The 21,292-nt window shown below is 46.2% G+C and overlaps 1 protein-coding gene across 9 annotated transcripts in view; it reads left to right on the top strand.

Moving 5' to 3' along the window:
• The window catches only part of CLASP1 (cytoplasmic linker associated protein 1), a 273,855-nt gene that overhangs the window by 136,108 nt on the left and 116,455 nt on the right, over nt 1–21,292 (top strand). For 8 of the 9 annotated variants that reach the window (XM_079782856.1, XM_079782851.1, XM_079782848.1 and 5 more), the window contains 10 exons: nt 2,866–3,018; nt 5,478–5,551; nt 8,449–8,541; nt 9,490–9,635; nt 10,457–10,592; nt 11,623–11,693; nt 15,152–15,211; nt 17,106–17,183; nt 19,093–19,260; nt 19,855–19,904. In XM_079782856.1, coding sequence (XP_079638982.1) covers nt 2,866–3,018; nt 5,478–5,551; nt 8,449–8,541; nt 9,490–9,635; nt 10,457–10,592; nt 11,623–11,693; nt 15,152–15,211; nt 17,106–17,183; nt 19,093–19,260; nt 19,855–19,904 — 1,029 coding nt within the window. Of the gene's footprint in view, nt 1–2,865; nt 3,019–5,477; nt 5,552–8,448; nt 8,542–9,489; nt 9,636–10,456; nt 10,593–11,622; nt 11,694–15,151; nt 15,212–17,105; nt 17,184–19,092; nt 19,261–19,854; nt 19,905–21,292 lie in introns of those variants that run through there. The other variant, XM_079782855.1, reaches the window with a different exon arrangement.

Here is a 21,292-nt window from a genome sequence, read left to right as displayed (position 1 = left end):
CAGTCTGGGAGAGGAAATTGTATTATAAACCTGATGAGTTTGTTTTCAAAATCAGTTTGGTGTAATGCTGCAGGGCAGATGAACAAGGGCCTTGTGCGCTGTCTCAGAAACTGGTTTTTGTTGTAGGCCATTTACTTCTGAGTTAAATTTTTAAAATAGGGTGGAGGGGATAGAGAGATTGCTACAGGGTGACCAACTTTAATTTTACTAAATAAAACAACAACAATAACAAAGCAAAATCCCACCTATCTTGTTCTTTCATAAAACAAGAGCTATTAACGCCAATAAGAAATAAGAAAGATGTAACTTAGAATAAAAGGTAGTCCTTAAAGTGCACTGAATTTAACTCCGATTAATTTACAAGTTTTCCTTACAGTTCTCAGTTTGGTGCAGACTGGTGTAAATCATCCAAAAAACGTCACAGTACTTTTTTTTTTTTTAAAATATATTTTTTATTGATTTTTTACAGAGAGGAAGGGAGCGAGATAGTTAGAAACATCGATGAGAGAGAGACATCGACCAGCTGCCTCTTGCACACCCCCCACCGGGGGATGTGCCCGCAACCAATGTACATGCCTTTGACTGGAATCGAACCTGGGACCTTCCAGTCCACAGACCGACGCTCTATCCACTGAGCCAAACCGGTTTCGGCCGTCACAGTACTTTTAAGTGGCTTTTGTGTTTGGAGGGTTGATGTAAGTGGACAAGTACTCAGTGTAGGCTTTGGAATCCCTCAGACTGAGGCTGCAGGAGCAGTGTGTGACCTGCACTGACAGGTTGTCTGTCAGCTTTCGTTTTCTCCCACACAAGTTTGGGATAATAATTCCTGCACCGCTGTGAGGAGTAAATGAGATGGTGCATGTAGCTAGCCTGGTAAGACCTGACCCATAAATACAGAACACAATCCACTGTGGCACTTAGATGGTCTAATGGGAGGTGAAAAGTTGGGCTGGGTGTTTAAAGTGATGTAATTGATGTTTTGTTTAGATATGGAAAGCTCTCTAAAGAAGAACAAAAGCAGAATCGTGTGTAATAAGCCCAGATCTGGGTTTCCGACAGCAGCAGGAAATGACTGATTCGTGGGGAATGACTGATTTTAGGGCGGGAGCAGGGAACATACCCAGTGAGCCTGTATGCCAGAAAGTAAGGACCTGCTCAAGCAAGACACACAGAAAGCAGTCATGGGGGTGCAAAGGGATACAGGCCTCAACGGAAAGATTCCCGATGGTCAAAGCTGGAACAAGTTGAGCAATAAGACAGAGTAGTATTGGGTTATTACCCAAAGTATAAGCTCAGTGTTGGTGAGTCCATGCCAGTAAGCAAGGGAGACGAGGCAACTCCAGGCGGGATCACTCTAGATCAGCTTTGTAGCTGCTCCACCAGAAGAGGAGAGCATCCCCCACGCTGTGTGTGAGGTGCACCGGGCTTCTTCAGAGCGCAGTGCGGCCAGCCGGGCACACTCTGCCTTAGGGGCCGGGGCCATGTCAGCAGTCTAGTGGATGGCATGTTCTGGCGATGCGATGCGATGCGATGCGATGCTATGTGAATGGCATTTTACCTTGTAGTCTTCCTTCCCCAAACCCATAAACTCTATCTAACCATGATGGGAAAATGAGGTAAATATTTGCAGTTTGAAGGAATCTGTGAACTATCCAACCAGCACTCCTGGAAGCTGTCAAGGAAGTCTGAGAACTCACAACCTGGAGGACCAGGGAGGTGTGATGACTACGTGTCGCTTGGTATCCTCAGTGGGGTCTGGAACAGATAAAGGACAGGAGAAAAGGAAGGAACTCTGAATAAACTATGGATTTTAGTTAATAACGTATCAAAAGCACACTGCTAACATTAGATGTTAATAGTAGGGAGACTGCGTGGGGTAAATGGGAACTCTACCGTCTTCACAACTGTCCTGTCACTCGAACACTATTCCAAAAGAGAAAATTAAAAACAAAAATCTGGAAACGAGTAGTGGAGTGGGAGAGAAGCCTTTTATTCTCATTTTATTTTCTTCTGGTAATATTTGAGTTATTTAATTATGCTTATACATGCATCAATTTTGTTCTTTGAGAAAGGTTCCATAGTGGGATTATATGCTTTTATTTTTATGTGTTTTTTAATTGAAATTCTTTATTGTTGAATGTATTACATATGTCTCCTTTTCCCCCCCATTGACCTCTCTCCAGCCGCTCCCGCCCACCCAGCACATGCCCTCACCCCCCTACTGTCTGTGTCCATTGCTTATGCTCATATGCATACATACAAGTCCTTTGGTTGATCTCTTATCCCTCACCCCCTTCCCTCTGAGGTTTGATGGTCTGTTCAATGCTTTTTTTAAAAGTATATTTTTATTGATTTCAGAGAGGGAGAGAGATATAGAAACATCAGTGATGAGAGAGAATCATCAGTTGACTGCTTCCTGCATGCCCCAGACTGGGGATCGAGCCCACAACCTGGGCATGTGCCCTGACCGGGAATCCAGCCATGAACTCCTGGTTCATAGGTCGACGCTCAATTCCTGAGCCCCGCCGGCTGGGTATGCCAGCTATTATTTAAAACTGCATGACACAACGGTCAGAAACATGCCAAAATGTTTCTAGGTGGTGGCCTTATGAGAGATTGCTTTCTTCTTTATGTGTTTTCTATTTTCCAAATGGGGCGGAGAGGGTTCCAGATATGTGCGAGTGAACTGGATGGTTGTGGCTGCATTCTGGACTTACCTGAGGCCTGGAAAGACCTGGACAGGCACCTCAGATTCCCAAAGAGGAGGCAAGCTATTCACCTCTAAGGCTAGTTGTTTGAAGTTCAGGTAAAAAAGGATTTAAAAAACAACAACAAAAACCAGTGATTTCTGTGCTTACTCTTCAGATAAAAATTTTGATGATGAAGATTCTGTGGATGGTAACAGACCTTCCTCTGCCAGTTCTACATCTTCCAAAGCTCCACCAAGCTCACGGAGAAACGCTGGAATGGGGACCACCCGGCGGCTTGGATCATCCACTCTTGGGTCTAAGTCTTCCGGTAATTCCAAGCCCTGGGGGCGGTGTGGGGTCAGCTGTGCAAGCTTTTGAAACCAGACGTGCGTGGTTCTTGCCTTCTGGGTCCTTCAGAAGTGAAGCAGTCTTGCTCACAGTGTCTCTGCTGGCCATTCTTATCTTCTGTGCTGTCAGTGTGAGGAGTTGGAGGGACGGAAGTTTGAGATGCTGTGTTGCCACCTTTTGGTAAGCAGAGCCTGTAGCAGAATGAAGCCCACACCAAGGGAAGCGTAGCTAAGAGAGAGAGGAAGCGCAAGAGGGCGCTCTGGTGGCGCTGGTTGATTACTGATGGGCTCTATCAGTGTCTGAAAGTGTAATGGGGCCTTTTTAACCAGTTATTATTTATCAAGACAGACTATCCAGTCAGATTGTATCTTCTGTCTTTAAAATGTATTTTGTTTCTCCAGGTAGCATTATTCCTTGTGAGACCAGTACAAATATTAAATTAAGTAAATAGTAGGGATTAGTTCCTTGAGGCTTGAAAATTGATTTACAAAGATTTCCTCCCTAAATCCCAACTCCCACCCCCGAATTTGGACAGTTTGAGTCCTTATTATTTACTTGCATTTTGGTGTCACATTGTGAATTTATATGCACATTTCCTACTTTTTTACTTCTAAAATATTATGTGGCCACTGCTTTTAGACAGTGCTCCTGTTAGCATTGGGCTTTTGAGCTTGCTGATGTGCTGAGTTAAAGCTGGAGCCGGGTTAGCATCCGCATGCCACGTCCTGCTGGTCTTGCCTGCTCTCGGAACTGGCCCTGGAGTGCTGGAGTCTGGGCCGGAGCGGCGTGCTGCATTGCAGGGCCTCTGCCAGCAGCTCTGTCTGCTTGGAGAGAGTGAACCTCTAACTTTTTTTAGGGGAGTGCATTTAAAAATTATTATTTTTGTTATTGAGCTTAAATTCACATAGCATAAAATTTACCATTTTAAAGATCACAATTCATTGGCATTTAGTATATTCACAGTATTATGCACCTACCACTTCTAGTTCCAAAACAGTTTCCTCACCCCAAAAGAAAACCCCACACTTTATACATTGCTCCCCATTCCTTCCCCCAGCCCCTGCCCATCACCAATCTGCATTTTGTCCCTGAGAGTTCACCTATGCTGGCTGTTTTGGAGAAATGTGATCTTTGCTCTGGCTTCTTTCACTGAGCATGTTTTTGAGATTCATCTACATTGTAGCATGTATCAGTACTTCATTCCTCTATGGCCAAACAGCCTTCCTACTCCTTTTTCTTGATCTAGTCTTGAGTGGTGTCAATTCTACAAATAAGGTTTCAGAAATTTCTGCATGATCAGACCACTTCATTTCCTTCCCACCCTTCACCCAGACATTCCTTCCAAAAGTCTCAGCTGTGTAAACCAGCAGAGATACCAGCCCTGTCTTCCCCTTCGGCCCTGATCTCAGCTTTTCCCCATTTTGTGTAGCGCCATGGCCATGAATTTCCATGTTGGCTCCTCCTTGTCAGATCCCTAGTCCTCTTCCCTCTGTGGGTACGTGGCGCAGTGCCTTACGCAGGGAGGCCTCAGGACCTGTCTGCTCAGTGGGGTCCAGTCCTAGCGCTAGAACAGGCACAGAGCACCCAGCTCAGTGCATGACGGGCACCTGTCCATAGTTGGCCTGTAAATGCCGTGTGAGTGGTTGTCCATCGGGGGTTGGCACGCATGTACTGCTGCCAGGAGGTGTCCATAAAGCCCTTTTCTGTGCGGTTCCAGCAGGACACTCAACACCACAGAGGTGTCTGGAAAGAAGCTCTAGAGAAGCACTCACAGTGATCAGTGTGCATCATTAATGAAGGTTACAAGGAACCTGCAGACACCAGTTTTGAAATCTTTATTATGAAAACAACAGTTGTAAGATGTCATAAGATTTTATGTGTGGAGTTCATAGTAGCAAAAAGAAAAAACTTGCTCCTAAGAGATAGCAATTAACTTTTAAGTATACAAAGCACCTTACAACAATTTTATAGGGGAAACTTGTTACTGATGCATAAATGAAAAATTGGCAATTATCATGAGTTCAAAGGGAATGAAAATGTTTTAAGGCTAATATAAAGTTGAGATGAAAATGTTAAATGGATTAGAACTTATTTTAATGGGTTGCGCATTGACTCCTGAACCAGGAGGTCACGGTTTGATTCCCAGTCAGGGCACATGCCAGGTTGCAGGCTCAATCCCCAATAGAGTGTGTGCAGGAAGCAGCTGGTCAATGATTCTCTCTCATCATCGATGTTTCTATCTCTCCCTCTTCCTTCTCTAAAATCAATAAAAACATAATTTTTAAAAAAATGAGTAAAGTATTGTGTAATCACAACACTTTAAATTTTTATTAAGCTTTAAAGAAATGATTACAAACCTACCCAAAATATAACTTTTATTGTATTTATTCAGATTCTTCCAATGCACATTATTTACATTTTAAAATAAATTTTTTATAGCGCCAAAAGAAGGAGCTGGTGCTGTTGATGAAGAGGATTTCATTAAAGCCTTTGACGACGTACCTGCAGTGCAGGTGAGCGAGGATTTTTGAGTTTGATTAAAAACAAGGAGAGGCTTACTCTTCAAATTTCACTTTTCAAATATGTGATATGGGAAGTTCCTTACTCGGTAAGTAATTTTACATATCAAGACTACAGGAGATCTGAGGTTGCAGACTAGAAAATGTTGGAGCCTTTTATAGCTGAAATGGGCAAAAGTCAAGGCCCAAGGATGATCTTTCAGTAAGAAAGTAAGTAGAAAGAAGTTGCTTCCTTTACTAACAAGTTTGTGGGTCTGGGCACATAAGAGAGGGGGGAGGGGAGTGATTAGATTACACAAAGGAACAAAGAAGCATACTTATTTAGGGATTTTTCTTAGAAAAATTTGTAAATTTGAAGGGTTTTGGTGTCTGAGAAGCTATGAAGAATCCTACCTAATAAAAGGGAAGTATGCAAATAACCATCACTCCGCTACGCCCATGATTGGGCTGGCGGCAGGCTGGGGGCAGGACTTGGGGTGGCCAATTGGGCTGACAGGATGAGCGGGGGGCGGGGACTCCCGTTTCTCCCACAGGCCCCAACGGCTGGCACTGGGGGAGGACCGATGGAGCCTGCGGAAGGTGCCGGTGGCGGAACTCGGGGTGGCCGATTGCATGGCTGCCAGCACCAGTTTTCCTCTGGCCACCCACCGATTGGAGCGCCTCCCGATCGGAGTTCCTCTCGGGGTGGCCGATCGTGCTGGCGCTGGTGGGAGGCGCTCCGATCCGCAGGTGGCCAGAGGAAAACTGCTGCTGGCGGAAAACTGGTGCCGGCAGCCAGTTGAAGGAAGGTCTATTGCACGAAACTTCGTGCAATGGGCTTCTAGTCCTCCTTCCTATATAATAAAGAGGTAATATGCAAATTGACCGTCATTCCAACACTAGATGGCTGTCCCCATGTGGACACCAGATGGTCGCCACAAGATGGCCAATAGGGGAGTGCAGTTGTTGGTGATCAGGCCAGCAGGGGAGGGCAGTTGGGGACCCAGGCGAGGGCAGTTGGGGGGGACCAGGCTGGCAAGGGAGGGCAGTTAGGGTGATCAGGACTGCAGGGGAGGGCAGTTGGGGGGGACCAGGCCTGCAGGGGAGGGCAGTTGGGGGCAACCAGGCCTATAGGGGAGGATAGTTAGGGGCGACCAGGCCGGCAGGGGAGGGCAGTTAGAGGTGACCAGGCCAGCAGGGGTGGGCAGTTAGGGGCAATTGGGCCGGCAGTGGAGCAGTTAGGCATCGATCAGGCTGGCAGGGGATTGGTTAGGGCAGTGGTCGGCAAACTGCGGCTTGCAAGCCACATGCGGCTCTTTGGCCCCTTGAGTGTGGCTCTTCCACAAAATACCACGGCCTGGGCAAGTGGCATTAGGAGAAGTTTAAGTTTAAAAAATTTGGCTCTCAAAAGAAATTTCAGTTGTTGTACTGTTGATATTTGGCTCTGTTGAGTAATGAGTTTGCCGACCACTGGGTTGGGTGATCAGGCTGGCAGGCAGAAGCGGTTAGGGGCAATCAGGCAGGCAGGCGAGCGGTTGGGAGCCAGCAGTCCTGGGTTGTGAGAGGGGTCCCAGATTGGAGAGGGTGCAGGCTGGGCTGAGGGACACCCACGCCTCCCCCCCCCCCCCCCCCCGTGCATGAATTTTGTGCACCGGGCCTCTAGTGATTTAATAAAAGCTTTTTTATGCCATCTTGATGCTTCACTTAAGTACCTAACAGATGAAGCAAAGGTTGAGGTAAAGTCATACATTTTAACTGCTTTGAATGTCTTAGTGTTTTTTATTAATGACTGGAGGTAGTGATACTTTTCTTAGCCTACATTGACTATCCAATGCTCTGGATTCCTATAGCATTTTATGTCTATACTAGAGGCCTGGTGCATGGATTCGTGCACCAGTGGGGCCCCTCAGTCTGGCCTGCGCCCTCTTGCAATTCAGGACACCTCAGAGGATGTTAGACTGCCGGTTTCGGCCCAATCTCCACAGGCCAGGCCAGATCGGGCCAAAACCGGCAGTCTGACATCCCCCAAGGGATGTAGTAGTGCGCAAAGCGGCCGGCGGCTGGGGAGGAGCCCGAGCCTGAGCCCGGGCGGGCGCCACGCCATGCCACTCCCACTCATCCTTGCCCCACTGCATCGCTGCCGCTCGGATAGTGCTGCTGTGGAGGCGGGAGAGGCTCGTGCCACCACAGCTGCACTCACCATCCATGAGCCTGGCATCTGGCGCCCGTCGGTCAGTTGAGCGGTGCTCCCACTGTGGGAGCGCACTTACCACCAGGGGGCAGCTTCCGTGTTGAGCGTCTGCCCCCTGGTGGCCAGTGCACGTCATAGCGACAGGTTGACCGGTTGTTCGGTCGTTGGTTGCTTAGGCTTTTATATATGTAGAGGAATTGCTTGTTAACTGCTGTTTGGTTTCCATATGTGTGTAAATGAGATAACAGGCATCTTAGGCTAAGTTTCATCCTTAAGTTCTTGACCTTTCCAGCATGTCTCATTCCTGGTTGATGATTCTCCTACCTGTCTTATCAGATGTGGGAGTAAATGAAAAAGTAGATTTGAAAGTGATGGACGTGAAATAGGTGTAATGTGTGGTTATATGTGAAGGACTTCTGCACCACTGACCATTCTCTGCAAGTCTTGTTCTTTTTAAATGGAAAGCCATCTGTTAAGTTTACCATAAAGCTGTATTTGAGGCTGGGTTACCCCTATATGGGCACCAGATCTAGTGGGTACATACTCACAAGGGGGATGAAGCTCACTTCAGGACAAATCTGTCCAGATGTTATCTCATAGGCTCTTCTGGAAAATGAAAGGATTTATTTTACTAAATGCTCTTGACTTCATGTAATTAAGAAATATTCTTTTTTATTTTTTACATTATCTTGTGCTTATTGTAAATTGATTTTGCTTACAGATTTATTCCAGCCGAGACCTCGAGGAATCCATAAACAAGATTAGGGAAATACTATCTGATGACAAGCATGATTGGGAGCAAAGAGTAAATGCTGTAAGCCAGTGATTTTATGTGATTACATTTTCACTAGATTCTAAACTCTTTATTATGAAATTGGGATATAGCTCTAATGAATTTTAAGGAGTAAATATTTTAAGTAAAAATTACTGCATTAACATTTTACCTTTTAGTAGAGTACCTCACTTCTATTTTTAAAGCATGCAGACTTACACCTTTATGTAGATCCTCTGTTTTTAACGAAGACCTAATTGTGGAAGGTCTGGTGATGCCCTCCACTCACCTGGGAAAGACACCGTCTGATTGTTGGCCAGCGAAGCTGCTTTTTAGTGGCATTTAGTGTGATCCTCTCCTCCTTTCTTCACATTGCATGCTAGAAAGTCCTGGTCTGCCTGTTTTTAAAGCAGATTAATGAAAGCAAGGAGCTGAACACTAAAGGGACGGTGTGTCTGATCTGAGGAAAGCTGTTATTACAGTGGTTGGCTGGCAAAAAGAGGGGTGGTAAAAAAGTATCGTATTCTCTTTCAAATTCAGACCAGCTTTTAGTAATGATACCGTGGAGGATACTAAAAGAGACTGTAGGATTGCTACTTCCTTTGATTTATTAAATAAATGGCAGTTGGAGTGGGTGTGGGGGAAGGTAAGCTTAGGGGGGAAGAGCTTTTTACAAGCTAAAATGCAGGTTTTGGTTATTTTATCATTAGGATAGAATGTATACACTAAGATGTTTTCAATTTAAAATGCATTTTGTAGAATTGTATTTATCATAGGTACTACATTTTAAAAATTATTATTTTTTATTTTTGGTATGTAGATTTGTTCATTATATTAGCTAACATTTAATTGGCTGAATTATTTTTGTAAAACTATTTCTATATCATTTAACTTTGACATTGATTTCTCATATTTGATGGCTTCTGTTATTTCGTATGTTCTGTTTTAGGAACAGTTTTGTATATCTCCTAATTTTCTCTATCCCATTAGCTAAAAAAGATTAGATCTTTACTTTTGGCTGGTGCTGCTGAATATGATAACTTCTTTCAACATTTGAGACTTTTGGATGGAGCCTTTAAACTATCTGCTAAGGATCTGCGGTCTCAGGTAGTGCGGGAGGCTTGTATCACGTTGGGGTAAGGACTGCAAAGCTCCAGATTCTCATGTCATAACATCCTAGGCACAGGCGTCAGGGGCGGTTCATGGGCTCTGTCCGATGGGTCTTTCTATTGTTACTTCCGACTAGTCTCCAAGACCCGTTCCAGTGACACTGCTGCTAATGCTTTTAAAATACTTCTTGCCCGGTCATGTAAAGTCTGACAGATTTTAAACTTTATTCTGTGACTTAGCGCTGAAGCAGTTGTTACTAATAATACAGAAAAATGAAATTTATAAACTTGTTTCTTAGCTTTTTCATTGATTTTGCTGACAGGATATAGAGGAGTATTATAGCTACAAAATAAAAATTAAAGACGTGTATTGTCGTCTAGTAAATGTTTATCCTGCCTAAACTGAATGTGGACCAATGTTTGGAGCCGGAACTTCTTGTTAGGAAGGATGTCAGAATGTCAGAGGAGCAGTGGCATCAGATGGCATGCAGCCGTTTAAAAGCTTTGGCTGCAGTCAGATGTTGAAGCATGACTTTTATGTTAAAAATAAAAAGGGTGAAAGAGAAAGAGTGAGGCAGCCTTTTCCTGTTTATGTTTTATTAGTGTATGATAAATTTGTCTTTTGCTATTTGAATTCTGATTTGTTGGAAATGATTTATTTATTTATTTTTAAAGGAACAGTGGGCTACTGTTTGCCAAGTCCTCTACATGCACATTGGACCGATTTGAGACCCTTGTCCTTTATTTCTAGATAACTTTAAATGAAGGCTCTAAAATGTTAAGAGTTTTATATGCTTCACTGTTTGCAAGAAATATAACTACAGCCCAGTATTCATTTCTTCTTTTAGGCATCTGTCATCAGTTCTGGGGAATAAGTTTGACCATGGAGCTGAAGCCATTATGCCAACTATCTTTAATTTAATTCCAAATAGTGCCAAAATTATGGCTACTTCTGGTGTTGTAGCTGTTAGGTTAATCATTCGGGTAAGTATGTTTTGGGGCCATATATGAGTAAGCAAGTATTGGCGGTTGGTAAGCAGTAGTGAGAGGCATTTTTCATGAGAGTGATTACATCTAGTTGGAATCATATCGTATGTACAGTATTGGCCTTTGCTCCACTGAATTATAACATAGGAGCCTTTCACATTCCATCATGTGAATTATGGATGTGGTGTAGTTACTGAGGTGTTGATCGTGGACTCATCATTGCTTGTAAATATTGGAGCATCCCCATCTGTTTCTGAGTTTCTCCTCTGTTATTTACATCTCCAGATTATGCTCCCATTCTTTCCTTCCCGATCCCTAGTCGTTCTACTCTAGGTATTTGTGTTTGTGGTTTGGTTATTCATCTGTAATTGTTATTAATTGTAGGTAGCAGAGAAACAAAATATTCTCGTTAGTTCAGTTTTCTAAACATTTTTGTACATTTAAGTAATTATTCAAGTAATTTATATACAAGTTTTCAGTAAAATTCAGTTGTGCACAACGGCTTAAAATTAAGGATCTCCATATCACTGCTCCCCACCCTCAAGTCCCTTTTCCCAGGGGCAGCCCTTGCCGCTGAGGCTTGATGTTAGCCAAAGTCTACCCAGACTATTCTGATTATTGTGGGTTATTTACTTTGTATTACTTTTAGTTCTTACTATTTGCACTGCCTGCTTAATATTAAACTGAAAGCCATTATTGGATATTTCCATTAAAACAATATCAAAATGAATTGGTCTGCTGACCCCTTTTGAACTCACGCGGACCTCTGTTGCTCAGACAATTTAGATTTTATTCCAACTGGTTGTTTTAATTTTAGACTTATTTACATATCATGTCGGTTTTAGCTCTGTAAATGTTATGGCCTTTGGCAGTCTCCAGTGATACTCTTTTATCCTTTTTAAACTCAGTGAAGTTATAATCTGAATATACGTATATGTACTTTAGGTAGGTTAGTAAGGAAGTGGTTGTCCCTAGTTTTGTTTTTATATTTTCAAGTGTTCATCTGTTTTTTTGTTCTTCTCCACAGCACACACATATCCCTAGGCTAATACCTGTGATAACAAGCAACTGTACCTCCAAGTCTGTTGCAGTTAGAAGGTAATTTTTTAAACAGTTTCTTTATTATTTTTGCATTGTTTAAAAACCAAAACAAATTCCAAAAGGAAAGTTTGTTTGAAATGTTTAATAGAATTTAAGATTGCTGCAATGAATAATATTATAGTGAAGAATTATGATCTAAATAGTCAGGAAAGTAAGTTTGGACAACCTTGATTATTTGTGCATGCATCATGCAAGAGAGAATGAATGAATGTGTGTGTGTGTGTGTGTGTGTGTGTGTGTGTGTGTGTGTGTGTAGGTATGTGAGTTAATTGGGGATTGGGTGGGTGAGGGGGGATCCTCTGTACATCTTTTCCTGAGATAATCTCTCTACCTGTATCATTGTTGTACCCTATTCTTTGAAGGAAGACAGTAACTGTGTACGTGCAAGAAAAAAAATAGTGGCAGTTATTTAATAGTAACAGGGAGGAGGAGGTGTGTGTGTTTATATCTTCTGATAGTGATTTCTGGGATTGTGGATTCTGACCAATCACCTGCTTCTGCACAGTTATGGGAGGTACACCAGGAAGATACAAAGCTGCGTAGCGAGGGCTTTGTTCCTGACCCCGTGTTACCTTGTGTCCTGGTGAGCCCTAGTCACACGTGAGGAATAAAGGCTCCCTCGCTGGGATTTGTGATTCTTGACTCTTGAGTCACAGGGTCTTTTGAGAGTCTATTTAAATCTGCGGGCCCTCTGCCCAGGAAAACGTAACTGCACAGGGTGGTTTTGTAGGTTTTGAGAAGCCTCTCCGTGGGCTGTCAGGAGCTTTAAGGTGTACACAATGGGCAGCAGCCTCAGGGCTCCACCCTGCAGGGCGGGGTGTTGATTCTAGCCAGTGAAAGAGCCCTCCCCCCACAGGCTTACACCCAGCCACGTTAGCTGCCTGCTGTTTCCCTCCTTTCCCGGGGTGGCATGGTGGTCCTGCCAGGTTTCCATGGATAGGGGGTCCTTTTAAGCATGAGGTGGCCCCATATCCATCTTACGGGTCAATGGCAGCCATGCGGAAGAAAAGGGCAATCAGCCAACTGTATAAATCAAGAAAGAAATGTGCTCCTTCCCCTGAAAAAGCTTGATTTGGAGCTGCAAGGCCAAACTGCATAGCGCCGAGGAAGCAGCCTGCCCTGGACGCTCTCGGCTTTCCCTGGGGTCAGCGCAGAGCGTTTTGGCCTCTCCTGGAGCTCCGTGTGCTGAGGCAGCAGGGACCGGCTGCCAGTGGGTCCCGAGGAGGCAGACTTGGGGAGGAGCATTGCCTTGTCCCACGTACTAACTATTTGGCCTGTTAGGAATGAGAGGACCCTGTGCAGAGTTGTTCTGCGGGGCGACAGTCACCGAGGTGAAAGGGTTCGGCACTTAGTAAAAGATTAATGGATGGTAACCCGAGTTAGAATTTGTTGCTGCTGCTGTTATCATTACTGTTTTAGGTTTCCTAGAGAAATTCAGAGGCGCTTTTTAGGTTTCAGAAATTCAGAGGCGCTTTTCCTTTGTGCAGTGAGGGGACACCCATCTTTGCGGTGAACATTGCAGGGTGTTTGGTGCAGTAGCCGGCTTGGGCTGCCCTAAAAGACCGTGCCCTGGGTGACTGACAGCAGAGATGTACTCAGCTCTGGAGCCGGCGGGCTGCGGTCAGGTGCCTGAGGATTGGGTTCCAAGGAGGGTAGCTTGCAGATGGCAGCCTTCTCTCTGTGTCTTCACAGGACAGAGGGAAAGAGAGCAAGCCCTCTGTTGTTTCTTCTTAGACGGGTACCAGTCCATCCTGAGAGCCCCACTGCGTTACCTCCCGAAGGCTCCATCTCCAAATACCATGTATTGGGGGTTAGGGCTCCAGTGTGTGCATGTTGGGTTAGCACAAGTCATTCTGGAGCAGTTGACAGTTCTGGCCTCATCAATTTCTGAGCCACTCCCAGATTGCTGTTCTGTATTCAGTCAGAGCAGGTGCCGTCAGAATCATGTGTCTTAGTGCGGGAAGAAATGGGGACCACCCGGCGGTCCCTCTGCCTTTAGAAAGGGATAGAGGGGCAGAGAGGGCGGTATAACCTGTACCTGCATTCGCTCTGTAGAGTTGCTAAGAAATGCATTGCACAACTTCCCTGCCTTTCAGAAGTTTATGGTTAGTTGGAGAGATTAAAAGCAGTAACACAAAGCAGTGTAAGAGTGAGCTACAGCATTCAGAGAGAGCAGTGATCAAAACCAGCAGGTAACATGCTCAAGAAGCTTCATAGGAAGTGGAAAATTGAGCTGCCTTTTTGAATGATGAGTAGGTGAAGAAGAGAGACAAGTTCTAACCTGATGTGTTTAATTCATGATGTGATTAAATAACGCCAACATTGGTAGACTTCTGTGTTTGCTGTAAGTCTAAAAAGTTGAAAACAAAATAATTACAGGTGTATTTTTAATTAATACTTAAGACAAGAATTAGTGCTAAAGATGGCTGTTTGCACTAAGAGAGAAATCCAGTGTGTTTCCTTGGAGAAAGTTGGCTTTGCAAACCCCCAAACTCCCCATGTTGCCACCCCTAGGAGTGAGTTGACTCTCCCGTGTCCTTTAGAGCCCCTGTGCTCCAGGCACATGGCAGCCCTTTCTTGTCTGTCCAGCTGCCTAGGTTGTGTCTTGGTTACTGTTGTATCTCTAGCATCTAGCAGAGGGTAAGGGCTTATAAAGACTTACTGAGTGGTTAATCGTATGGATTGTGAGGTTTTGAATTAGGAAGATCATGGGACGGAAGGTCGGGTCATTCGAGAAAGATCACCTTCTGACTTGTTTCCTCCCAACGGGTTCCTAAAACCATTAAGATTTCTTCCTGCAAAGATGGCTGCCCTGGCCTTCTCCCAAAGTGGCGATGTCACCCAAAGGGGAGGAGTCAGGAGTGTTTCCGTGCACAGATCAAGCTAAGACTTGTCACAGAAGTGCAAAGGCTGACAGAGAAAGGCTGTTGGAAGATTGAGGAGTGGAAAATGGCTGAGTAGCTAGGAAAAAAGGATTTTAAGCACTACTTAGAACCTTAATAGGAAAATTTGTCAAACACTTTTTGTTTTTCAGGGTATTTTTTACTTTTTTGTGTGCAAGGCATTCTGTGAAATTAATGCAAAGACCAATTGCCTGATTCTGTAATGTACGTTGCTCTTTTGTGCATGTTTGCGTCCTGTATCCATGTATTATTTGAGGTAGAATAAAACAAGTGAGAACTATGCGCCCCGGGGGTGATGTTGCTGGGGGAACGTTTGTATCCTGTCCCTTCAGGTAGCTCTGGTTTTTCTTTTGACCACCATAGATGCTTAGTTTTTAAATTTTCTTTGACACTGTTAATTCTGATTCTATCTTTATGTCCCATGTTTTAAATCATACAAATTAGAAGTCACATCAATTATAAAAAGTAGTGTTGGGGCATTTAAGAAAAAAGCTTTTATTTTCACTAACATACAAATCACTAAGTTACATATTTTTTCTTTACAATTTTCAGACGCTGTTTTGAATTTTTAGATTTACTTTTACAAGAATGGCAGACACATTCACTGGAACGGTGAGCATCTGATTTGCTGTTTTTTCCCTCTGAATTGAATCCTGAGATTTAATGACTCAGTGAGTGGCCCACTTTCTATCAGAAATGAAGGAATCCAAGCATTTGTTCTCATGCCAACGTCTGTTATTTCTGCTGCTCTGAGGCACATAGCAGCCTGGAGTGAACCGCACTGGTTGAGGGATTAGTGTGTCTAGAGGTGTGGGCAGACGTGCGCGGTGACGGCCACACCGCCCGCCGGCCCTGGCTGACTGCTCCTGCAGCCTCCCGTGCCTCAGGTGATCTGAGCAGCCAGGGTGGATCAGAGTCAGCGATTTTCTCTTTATTCAGACTGGTGTTTGGTAAGTTTCACATCATCATCATGAAAACTGGGATTATGACAATTCTTGAAGAATAGAAGCCTGCCTCTGAATTTTGAATCATTTTTTGTTATTTCTGAGTTAAATTTAGAGAAATAAATGCTGATCTTTGTGCCACTCATTTTAATGATCTGTCGTATAATTTGTGAAGACCTTCATAGCACATTAAACTTTTCATTAGAGTGGGATTTTAATAAGTTGAGTACTCCTGGGAGGCCCATGCATGCTGCAGTGGTCAGAGAGGAAACGAAGCTGAGGCTCCCAGAGGCGCATTTTCACCGGACGTACTACTGTGCATCTAGAGCAGCGGTTCTCAGCCTTCCTAATGCCGCGGCCCTTTAATACAGCTCCTCATGTTGTGGTGCCCCCCAACCATGAAATTATTTTCGTTGCTACTTCATAACTAATTTTGCTACTGTTAATGAATCGTAATGTAAATATCTGTGTTTTCCGATGGTCTTAGGTGACCCTGCTAGCGGTTCTCAACCTGTGGGTCGCGACCATCGGAAAACACAGATATTTACATTACGATTCATAGCAGTAGCAAAATTACAGTTATGAAGTAGCAACGAAAATAATTTTATGGTTGGGGGTCACCACAACATGAGGAACTGTATTAAAGGGTCGCGGCATTAAAAAGGTTGAGAACCATTGATCTAGAAGATAGTCTCACATTTTTTTTCAATACTTTCTTGGTTTTTAATCTCAGTAGTATATCCTCTTTATTTGGTGGCAGTTTGGGAATTAAGAGGAAAGTGGAATGAGGATTTAATGTGGGGACAAGTGAAGAGAATAGAAAAGCATGAAGAACTCAGATAGAGCCTCATGTATTCATTCACCTTCCAGCTCTGTGTTTGTCACTTAGCAGGACTCATTAAATATTGAATGAATGAATGAAGGAGTGAGGGAAAGACTGTGAATGGGCTGGTAAAATTGGTAACTGGTCTTTGTTCTATGAAACTTCATTCTAGCATTTCCCTTTTCTTAAAACTTTGTTAAATGTCAATGAGACAGTTTAATGATTTCTTCTCACTTAGAGTAGAACATAACTGAAGAGAATACCTATTTATAAAATGGTTACATAATTTTATAAAATTGTTCATGATACATAGTGGAACTTGAAAAAACATTCTCTTTAAATACAGAAATGTGATGCAGATAGCTTCATTAGTATTACGATTATAATTGTCTCATTACAATTTCCATAGAAACTAGTTCTGATTATGGAAAAATGGGATTTTGTTGCTTTGGTTTATAAAAGATTGAGCTAAATAAGTATGGCCTGAAAAAAATCAGCTGTAACTTAAAAAAAAAACAACCATACCAGAGTGTAGCCTTATCAGGGTGCTTGGGTGGGGGTGGGGCACTGGGACAGACCCCGGGCCCCCAGGACGCTCTGATGCGGAAGCTGCATTGTGACTGGACTCGGCACAAAGGCTCTAGGTTCCATGTTCCCATTTTGAAGTTACGTCTCACACTTGTTTCCATCTGCACAGCACATATGTTAGTAATTGTTGCTTTCTGTTCTAAATGTCTAGGCACATATCAGTATTAGCCGAAACGATAAAGAAGGGAATACATGATGCCGACTCTGAAGCCAGGATAGAAGCCAGAAAGTAAGTGTGATTTGTACACCACCTTTTCGTGCGCTCAGGTGTTCTCTGGCTCCTTCAGTGAGCCCTGTTAAAGCCAGGCCAGAGTCCACAGTGACTTCTTTCCCTGTGATCACGTTCAGTGAGCGTCAGGTGGTGGTTTGGGGTGTGCCTCACAGTTGGGGGGCGGGTGAGCGGAGGCTCAGGATTGTCCCAGTGGCGGCGTGCTGCTGCCATCAGGTTTGAGGCAGTTCCGCTCCGCTCACACGGCGGTGGCCCCAGACAGTCGGTACTCCCTGGGAGTAATCTTGCCACTGTGACCGTGACCACCAGAAGTTTCGTGCTAAGTCTCGCGGGCACGGGAGCGCGTGGATGAGCACTGCCAGCTTTGTGCCTGTGGCGGTTTTTCTGTGCTTTTGTAGTTGATCAGCTCTTCTCCTTGACACAGGTTAAAACCTATTCTTGCCCTGACTGGTGTGGCTCAGTAGATAGAGAGTTGGCCTGCGGACTGAAGGGTCCTAGGTTCGATTCCAGTCAAGGGCACATGTCCATGTTGTGGGCTCGATCCCCAGGTGTGGGGCATGCAGGAGGCAGCCAGTCAATGATTCTCTCTCATCATTGATGTTTCTCTCTACCTTCCTCTCTGAAATCAATAAAAATATATTAAAAAACAGCAACATGCTCTCACCGGTTTGGCTCAGTGGATAGAGCGTCGGCCTGCGGACTGAAGGGTCCCAGGTTCGATTCCGGTCAAGGGCATGTACCTTGGTTGCGGGCACATCCCAGTAGGGGGTGTGCAGGAAGTGGCTGATCAATGTTTCTAACTCTCTATCCCTCTCCCTTCCTCTCTGTAAAAAAATAAAAAATAAAATCAATAAAATATATTAAAAACAAACAAAAAAACCAGCAACAACCCTATTCTTTTTTACAAGCATGGCGTATGGTTATTTTACTTAGCTGCATTGATACATCCTGATCAGTTACTTCCTGCTCGTTGTTCTCTCAGTTAAATTCTGTTTCTCTGGTTTCTGAGGGTTTTGGAGGACCTCACAATGACAATGCAGTGCTCACCCCAAGCTCATCTTGGGTGGTTCCTGCCAAAGTAACTGCAGTAATTAGTAGTTGGTAAAAACTATTAGGAAGGTATTTGTTAATGACCTACTTATGCTGTTTTTATCCTGTATTCTTCCCCTTCCCCAATTCATTCCAGTTCTTCAGTTATCATGCAGGAATGATTTTAAGTAGTTCTGAACATATTTCCATTTTTTTTGTACATATTATCTAGGGCAATTTTTAAATACTTTAAATCAACAAGTGTCAAATTACATTGATAAAAACTACCATTAGCCCTGGCAGTGTTGCTAAATGGTTAGAGCATCAGCCTGTGCATCAAAGGATTTCAGGTTCAATTCCTGGTCAAGGGCATGTACCTGGGTTTTGCAAGTTCGATCCCTACCCCCAGTCTGGGTGCTTGCGGGAGGCAACTGGTCAAAAATGTGTCTCTCACATGCATGTTCTCTCTCTCTCTCTCCCCCTCCCTCCCTCCCTCTTCCCACTCTCCAAAAATCAGTGAAAAAAAAATCCTCCAGTGAGGATTAACAAAACAACAAAAACACACTGCCATTCGTGACTCCCTCAGGTTTAGGTATAGTTCTCGATGTTTTAGCTCCCTCTCCCTTAAGGCTCCCCAGTGTTCTTACAAGTGAGCCTCTTCAATTTCCGTTTTGTGATGAGGCTGAGGTTCAGAAAAGTTCCCGCCCAGTGTCAGCCTCCAGTACACTGTGGGTCAGCCTCCTTTGTTCTCCGTGTCTTCCGCACACGGGCTCCGGGAGCAGGGAACAGCTCTGGTCCTGGAAGGTGTCCTGTAGGCCGGGTGCAGAGCTAGCGAAGCTCCTGCCGCCCGCACAGTAACAGGAAGTTGTGTTTTCCCAAGGTGTTACTGGGGGTTCCACAGTCACTTCAGCAGGGAAGCAGAGCACTTGTACCACACGCTGGAGTCCTCCTACCAGAAGGCCCTGCAGTCCCACTTGAAGAACTCGGACAGCATCGTGTCTTTGCCGCAATCGGACCGCTCGTCTTCTAGCTCTCAGGAGAGTCTGAAGTAAGGGATTCATTCCTGTGAGATTTTATGTTTAAAATCTGCTGCATGAAAACACAAATTCTAGCTGTGTTTTTACATATACAAGCCTGTTCTAAATCCCCCTTACCTCAGGTGGATCCTGGTACGAGGTAAGATGCCATGGGAATGGTAAGAAATAGGTGGCCTTGGTCTTTGCCATAAGTCGATTTTTGTTACATTTATGTGACGGTTCAGTAGCAGAGTGGAGGGACGTAAGTGAACTGTTCAGTGCCTTCGGAGAGCACGGTGTGTCTAACCTGAGGGCAGGCTGGTAAAGGGGGCGTTCTGCACCTGAGACTGAACATCCTGTCACCTTTCCTCTGTGTCAGCGTCTGTCTCTAGGTGGGACTTGCTCTCTGTGTTGGCGAGCTAGTCCACGTGGAATGGTAAAGCTTTCTCAGACGGGGAGTTTATAAGGTTGTAGGCCAACTTGCCTGAGAAATTCTGAAAACTCCGAAATCATTCTTCATTACATAATGTCCAGTTACTGATTGTACTTGTATTAATGCAGGTCAAGTGCATATTTGAAAATAAGCAGGTGTATGTTTGTTTGTTTGTTTATTTATTTATTTCCAGTCGGCCGCTCTCTGCCAAAAGAAGTTCCACTGGAAGTAGCGCCTCTAGAGGTAAGCTGACGGGCCAGGCCGCCGCGGGAGGCTGTGACTCACCTTGGCCAGGGCCACGTGGGAGCCGCCCCAGCCCCAGCCCCAGCCCCAGCCCCAGTCCCGGCCCCTGCCCCAGCCCCAGCCCCAGCCCCGGCCCCAGCCCCAGTCCCGGCCCCGGCCCCAGCCCCAGCCCCAGCCCCAGTCCCGGCCCCAACCCCAGCCCCTGCTGCAGCCCCAGTCCCGGCCCCAGCCCCTGCCCCTGCTGCAGCCCCAGCCCCTGCTGCAGCCCCAGCCCCTGCCCCTGCCCCTGCCCCTGCCCTGCCCTGCCTTGGCCTCAGCCCCAACCCCGGCCCTAGCCCCTGCCTCAGCCTCAGCCTCAGCCCCAGCCCCAGCCCCAGCCCCAGCCCCAGCCCCAGCCCCTGCCTCGGCCTCAGCCCCAGCCCCAGCCCTTGCCCCTGCCTTGGCCCCAGCCCAACCCCGGCCCCAGCCCCAGCCCCTGCTGCAGCCCCAGTCCCGGCCCCAGCCCCAGCCCCAGCCCCTGCCTCGGCCCCAGCCCCAGCCCCTGCCTCAGCCCCTGCCTCAGCCCCAGCGCCTGCCTCGGCCCCAGCCCCAGCCCCAGCCCCTGCCTCAGCCCCTGCCTCGGCCCCAGCCCCAGCCTCGGCCCCAGCCCCAGCCCCGGCCTCAGCCTCGGCCCCAGCCCCAGCCTCGGCCCCAGCCCCAGCCCCGGCCTCAGCCTCAGCCCCAGCCTCGGCCCCAGCCCCAGCCTCGGCCTCAGCCTCGGCCCCAGCCCCAGCCCCAGCCTCGGCCCCAGCCCCAGCCTCGGCCCCAGCCCCAGCCCCAGCCTCAGCCCCAGCCCCTGCCTCGGCCCCAGCCCCGGCCTCAGCCTCGGCCCCAGCCCCAGCCTCAGCCCCGGCCCCAGCACCTGCCTCGGCCCCAGCCCCAGCCCCGGCCCCGGCCCCGGCTTCGGCCCCAGCTGGTTTGCAGAGTGCGCTCTGCTCTGTGCTCCGCTGTCCCCAGCAGAGCTCCCCTCCTCCAGGGCCGTGAGCTGTGAGCACAGCTGCTTCAGGCAGAAATTGAGCTCGGACCTTTCCTCACACACGACCCCAGCACGTGGACCTGCCTCACCCAGGGCGGCTCCTCCACTGTGGTCACTGGGGCAGGAGCAGAGACCGCGGGTGCTTAGAGCAGCGGCAGCTCCACGGCCTTGGGCGGGCGGGAGCGGGCAGGGGCTCCCCAAGGGGGCGGGCCGCTAGGTAAGAGCACACTTTGGCCACATTGTGAAGACACTGGCCAGATGTGAACAGCTTTTTGTTTCACTTCTCATACTAACCAGAAACGTGGTCCATCTGTGGGTGTTACTGTGGTCTGTGGTTACAAGAAGACATACAACAGTGCGGGGGGTTGTGGCC

This window comes from Cnephaeus nilssonii, assembly GCF_951640355.1.
Source record: "Cnephaeus nilssonii genome assembly, chromosome: 10".
Classification (NCBI taxonomy): domain Eukaryota; kingdom Metazoa; phylum Chordata; class Mammalia; order Chiroptera; family Vespertilionidae; genus Cnephaeus; species Cnephaeus nilssonii.
Note: the sequence above shows the minus strand (reverse complement) of the source record. Positions and strands in the feature narration are given on the sequence as shown.